Here is a 6692-nt window from a genome sequence, read left to right on the forward strand (position 1 = left end):
AAAGAAGAAACTCTACAGGGAAAAAAAATATGATTGACTACCTAAAAATTTAAAAAACTAGTATAAGAGAAAAATAAAATCATTAATCAAATGACACAATGAGGAAAAATTTTGCAACATAAAGGGAAAATGACTAACTTTACCACATATAAAGAGTACTTAGAGATCAATAAGACACGACAATAGAAAAATGGTTGAAGAATATAAAAAGGAAACCCACAGAAGAAGTATGAAAGATGAATGAATGTATAAAAAGAAGTCCAATCTCATGAGTAATTACAAAAATCTTAACAGGAAAATATTTTTCTATTAAGCTATTATTACATGCAAAACTTTTAATATTGCTAATTCTCAGTACTTGAATTGGTATATTAGAGAGTTATTCCCTAAAAACACTGATGGGAGTGAACATGTATGCAGTCTTTCTAGAGCAAGATAAACAGTATATACCATAAAGTCTTAAAAGGCTTCAGACATAGACACAAAATGACTCTTCTACAAAGTCATCCTCAGGAAATAATCAGAATTGCATAAAAAGAATTCTACAAAAGTTTACCACAATGTTACAGCGCAAATAATTAGGAGGAAAAAGTACATATACATTAGGGAATTTTTAAACACAGAGTGTGTATTAAAATTGTTTTCCAAAAACATGTCATCAGATGGTAAGCACTGTTATCAATAAAAAATACAGTATGTACCTACAGTAAGGTACGTATTGAGAACCCCTTGAGAATGGGGTAAAGGGAAATGCATAAAGGCAATAAAAAAATACACCAAAATGTTTGCAGGGGTTTTCAGGGGGTCGTGCACTAGTTGGTGAACCTTAATGTTTTCTTCATACATTTTTGCATTTTCAAAATGTGCCAGAATTTGCATATACTACTTTTAGAATGACGAGCGAAAAAAACATTGTTTTTTTAAAGTGCTATAGGTTAAGCAGAAAAATCATCCAGTAGACAATCTACTTTTCCCACCTGGCTAGACGTCTGTGTCTGTTTATGCACGCTACGATGAGTACGTCTAATACACCACAGTGCATTAGATTTTCCCAGGGAAATCAAGCATCCTTCTATGGACAGCACCTGTTCAGTGGAGCATCATAACCAAACTCGGACTCTGGAAAATTATGTGTTTATCTAAGTTTCGAACTGCTAAGCATCAACATGGTGATGCAATATTGAAACCAAAAGCTCATCTGTCCACCGTCGAGGGATCAGTGACTCATCAGGAGGCATGCTCACTGGTTCCCTCAACCTTCTTTCTGTGACTACTCATTCCACTGCCACCTCAGCACCACCCACCTTGGCTTCACCATCGGGTAGGAAGAGGTAGGCGCCACTCTTGTCGATTTTACTTGTTGTCCCGTACCACGAAAACTGCACCTTTACTTCATGGAGTTTGCCATCTTCTTTGGCCATCATTTTCTAAAGATGAGAAACATTTTTAAAGCACCTTACTATTAAGATGTTAATCATGTTATATCTTGTTCCATGTATGTGATGATTTTTTAAATAAATTAGCTCAGAATAAAGGAAATATATATATAGTTGTGTGTTTTTTTTTATTTATTTTTTATTTTTTTAAACAACAGTGTCTTGCTGTTGCCTGGGCTAGAGTGGCAAATGTATGACCACAGTACATGTCAACTTTGAACTGCTGGGCTCAAGTGATCCTTCTGCCTCAACCTTCACAGTAGTTGAGACTACAGGTATGTACCATCACATCCAACTAATTTTTAATATTTTTTGCAGAGAAAGGTTGGTCTCAAATGATTCTCCTGCCTTAGCCTCCCAAACTTCTATGATTATGGGTGTGAGCCACCACATCTGCTCTGAAAAATACTAATTTAAGCCTCTAAAATTCACAAATCTTGGTTCAATGCCCAAATCTTATGCTTTGCTTCAGGATTTAAAACCTTCCTAACAGGAACAAAAGAAAGAATATACCCATCAAGAAACAGAGAAATATATAAATGAGGAGCTCTAGACCTGTGCTTCTTGAACTTCTGTAGAAGGAGCCGGCCTATTTGTTATTTCCAATATGCATGAACCAATATTTGTCCAAAGTATAATAAAAGTAAATTTAAAATTAAATTAAAAAATTAAGTTTAAAGTGATACACCAAATATTAAAAATTTTATTACAGAATCAACCTGGATTTTAGTTTGTTAAATACTTTCAAAGTTTCTATAAACACTTCTTAACAGTCATAATTTCCATCCTTATCTCCTGGACCAGTAACAGTCAGTCTAAGGAACAGCAACACCCAGAGCACACTCATGAGTGCCCAGTGGTCAGTGCAGGACAAAGAGCTGCTCGGGGACCTTCCACCCAAAGCACCTGGGACAGCCCTACTTAATCTGCATAACTTTGCATAACTAATCTACACATGTAGTAAAAGTGGCAAACCTTTTATGAATTTTAGAACTTGTCAGAACATACCTCCAAGAGACCAGATGGAGCAAACCAAAGAGCTATAAAGGAGTTCTCTAGAGTTATAGCTTCTTCAGCATTTTGCTTATTCTTTATCTTGAAGATTCCTGTATCTTCTACTTTATTTTTAGAGACGGTATCTTCTATTTTACCATTATAGAAGACATAATCAGCTAAATGTGAGTTTGAAGTTGCTGATTTCAAAATCCTAAACACTTTCATTCCCAATGGTGGTACACGTGCTAGAAAAGAGACCTTGAAAAGACAGGGAAGGGAGTTTGTTAAAGGGACAGGTTGTCTACTGAAAGGCAAGCCATTTATGCCTTTGGTAAAAACAACAAACTGCCATATTTTTTAAAAGGAGAATACAGTTAGCTCGCCGCATTTCCGGGTTCTGTATCTGCATATTCAACCAGCCACAGGTCAAACATAGGGTAGTTTTTAAAAACTCAATAAAAAGTAACAACAATTTTAAATATACACATTTAAAAAACTGTAACAATTGTTTACATTGTATTAGGTGTTATAAGTAGTCTAGAGAGTAAAGTTGATTACAGATTAGAGTTGATCTCAAATGCATGCACCCCCAAAACTACTGAACACCACAGCTTAGCCCAGCCCACCTTAACATGCTCAAAACAACTAAATTAGCTTATAGCTGGGCAAAGTTTTCTAACACAAAGCTTAATGCATACTAAAGAGTTGAGTAAGTCATGTAATTTATTGAATACTGTACTGAAAGTGAAAAACAGAATAGTTGTATGGGTACAAGAAGTATGGCTTCTAATGTATGTATATCACTTCCACACCACCTAAAATAAAAAAAAAATCATTAAATTGAGCTATCATAAGTGAGAGACCCTCTGTACTGTTCTGGATACTAGATTCTGGTATCTGTGGATGAGATGGGCTAGTCAGGAACTGGACCCCTGCTCACAGTGAGGGAGGACAGTATAATATTATTTTACAAATGTTTTGATAATTTATGGGTAAACACATGTTCCTTCATCCAGAGAACCTAATAACCTCATGTTGGTAGGATTATCAAAGGCATTAATATTTTGATCTAAAATGTGAGATTGTATGACCATCTTTAATTATTCTGGTAAATTCTTCTTAATGGACACCTAGAGAAGGAAATTCTCTGTGAACATAGGGTTTATCATAAAGAATGATTTTTTCTATTATAAATCTTTTTGTAATATTATTTCAGTAAATATGAAACATACCAGTGGAGTTGCTAGACAACAATGTGTGAGGCTCAGCAGACATGGACAAGCATGGAGGATGCACAGAGCCCAAGACAGGAAGGACCCTGCCTCGCAAGAGTTACTGTTCCACTTACCAAAGGGGATTCTCATATAATCTAACCAAAACTTATATAACCTTTCTATCTAAAAGTTCATGCACATATAAAAGAAGCTACCAATAGCTTTATTTTTGAGATGGGGTCTCACTATACTGCCCAGGCTGGTCTCAAACACCTAGGGTCAATCAATTCTCCTGCCTCACCCTCCCAAGTAGCTGGGACTATCGGTACCTACCATTGCCCCTCAGCCTATTTTTAAAATTCCTTTTCAGAGATGGGATTCTCACTATATTGTCCAGGCTAGTGTTGAACTCCTAGCCTCAAGGGATCTTCCCCACTTCAGCCTCCCAAGTAGCTGGAATTACAGGCACAAGGCACTGTGCCCAGCTTAGCAGTGGCTTTTGAGAAGCAGAAGCGATTCTCTTTTAGAATTCCTAGTTTATGGCTGCATCTCCAGAAGTACAGTTTAAATTACACTCCTGACTCTGAAAACTTAACTGTTCTGGTGATATAGGGCTTAGTAAATACTGTTTATTTTAAGAAACTTTCACACACAAAAAAATTACTGGAGCACAGATTTTCCACAATAATATCTCAAAAAAGAAGCACTTTCATTATTCTAGGAAGTGTCTCTTTCATGATGTGTGATGTCACCTCTGTAATGAAAAGCTGAAACTTAGTAAGAAGGGTGGGATTTCTCTAAATTTCACTATATGTACTGAGCATTAAATAGAGTTAGACAAAAATTCAAAATTTTATGAGTCATAATTACTTCAGAATAAAGTTAACAATACATACATATTTACAGAAGTATACAATATATATACTAACAACACATACAGACACACGATGTGAAATACACCCTGGCTGGGCTTGTTTTACAATGCCTCTTTGAGTTCTATGGCCACAGCATACCTCATAGGCTGTTTTGGAAATAACATTTGCTGCATCCCAAACCGCACTGACTTGGACTTGCATGGGTTGTCCTGAAGCAGAGAGCACTTGCACCGTGGGGGAACTCACGTAGACTGAGACGACAGAGACGCGGTCTTGCTCTAAAGGATTAAATACCACAAGGTACCTGCAAAAACAGCCATTTCACTATTGCAATCTCAAAATGCTTCGTTCATAGATGGTCATAGAGTCAACTCACAGAGAAGAATTAAAAGCAACATTTTGGAAGAACTTTTGGAGAACAGACAATTTCATCATAACAAGTATCTCACAGTACAAAGGGTAATAAAATAATGATTCAAAAAAACTTTTCAAAAAATGCTTTACAAATCAAAGACATCAATAAACTTGTAATCAAGTTTTTTACAAATCCCAGAAGGAGACTTAAATATATATGGTTTTATTTAATCTGTCTAAAGGAATCAGCTCCATACAACTAATGCCTCTGATCTCTGCTTAATCACACTGAACAATAAAGTCATATTTTGCCTGTTTGCAATTTAGTCACAATTAACTTCAATTAAAAATATGACATTTAGTTTAGACCACTAAAACACAGCAAAAGCTTATGGCAATATAGGCTATGTATGCAGAAGTACATTAATTCACACATATGAGGTGGACCAATTAAGTTCATGAACTTAGAAAAAGTGCTACATCCCCTCATTGCTAAATATCACTATGGTCACTTTTGAAGTCCTCCCCTTGGGAAGCTATGCACCCACACCAGTGCCTAGTCCACCATTCAAAGCAATTTGGAATGGCCAAATTGGAATGGTCATCAGGCTACCGTCCTATGAGGTCAGACAATTAAGTCTGTGAGCTCGTCCTAGAAAAAGCCTACTGTAGGGTGGACTAGGCACTGGGGTCAGTGTATAGCTTCCCAAGCACCTTTTCTAGGGTGACTGTGTGAACTTAATCGTCCGACCTAGTATATTTTATATGCAGGGGGTTCTTATTGCTGAAAAAAGTTGACTCTGAAAAAAAAGTCACTTGAAGTAAGTCCACTTATATCATAGGGCCCCAAATTTGATAATAAGTAATGATAAAAAACTGGATTACGAATTAGGAGGAAAAAAAATAAAAACTATTAAAACAAGTTTAGGCAGTATTTGCAACTATGTACAATTTTTAATATAAGCCAAAAAAATGACCGTATTGGGATCTTTTAGCATGATTTTTCTAATGTTTTATACTAGTACATTATGACAGCCTTCATGTAACACTGAATTTTTATGGGATGATCTTAATCACTAAACTTGTGAAAAATACTGAAAGACTTCATCCTTTTTCCTAAACTCCTGTCTTCATTTTCTAATGTTCAAATAATTCTCAGACGAAGCACCATCATCCTTGACTTTCTCACTAGCAAAACTCTGCCAGACCCTCGCGGCTTCATGTGTAACAATTTTGAGATCTTCAAATCACAGACTACAGGACATCTGCATCCTTGGCAAGATTTAGTATTTTACTTACAATCAATGTGCATATTATCTTCAAATAAATCAAAAGGTATTTTAAAGAGGATATTTGACTACTACTGTAACTCACTGATTTACTAGTGAATATTTTCATGACCTGAAATATTTTGTTTTCCTCTACAGCTTTGTAACTGCAGGAACACAGAACTGAATATTCAGATGACAACTAGCTCTCCAGTCGGACACACAGTAGCTGGTCTTATTGACTGTAACGCTTCAGAAAGCCTAGCAGTGTTCTCTCGTCTGTTTACGTGCACCATGTAGTTTTACTTTCAACTGAACTACAAACCATTCATTAAGAAATAAAACAGAAATGAAGGACAGCAGGAAAGAACAAAGGAAAAGAAAGAAGGTAGAATACAAAAGTCTATAAAACATTTGTCTTATAAATTGTTTACCAGGAGAAGTGTTATGGTTTAAACAATATTCCGAGAAACCAGAAGTGACAATATGACAATAAGGATGTCTCTAATTCCTATTAGGCTTATAATACAGAACAGAACAGTAAGACTA

General features: G+C 35.9%; 1 protein-coding gene across 2 annotated transcripts in view; it reads right to left on the reverse strand.

Annotated features, from left to right (window-relative positions):
- The window catches only part of MAN2A1 (mannosidase alpha class 2A member 1), a 186160-nt gene that overhangs the window by 49197 nt on the left and 130271 nt on the right, over positions 1-6692 (reverse strand). For both annotated transcript variants that reach the window (XM_003788924.3, XM_023512720.1), the window contains 3 exons: positions 4660-4825; positions 2445-2690; positions 1305-1427 (listed from right to left, as the gene is read on the reverse strand). In XM_003788924.3, coding sequence (XP_003788972.1) covers positions 1305-1427; positions 2445-2690; positions 4660-4825 — 535 coding nt within the window. The remainder of the gene's footprint in view (positions 1-1304; positions 1428-2444; positions 2691-4659; positions 4826-6692) is intronic.

Source organism: Otolemur garnettii, unplaced genomic scaffold (assembly GCF_000181295.1).
Source record: "Otolemur garnettii isolate 467f Iridium unplaced genomic scaffold, OtoGar3 scaffold00030, whole genome shotgun sequence".
NCBI lineage: Eukaryota > Metazoa > Chordata > Mammalia > Primates > Galagidae > Otolemur > Otolemur garnettii.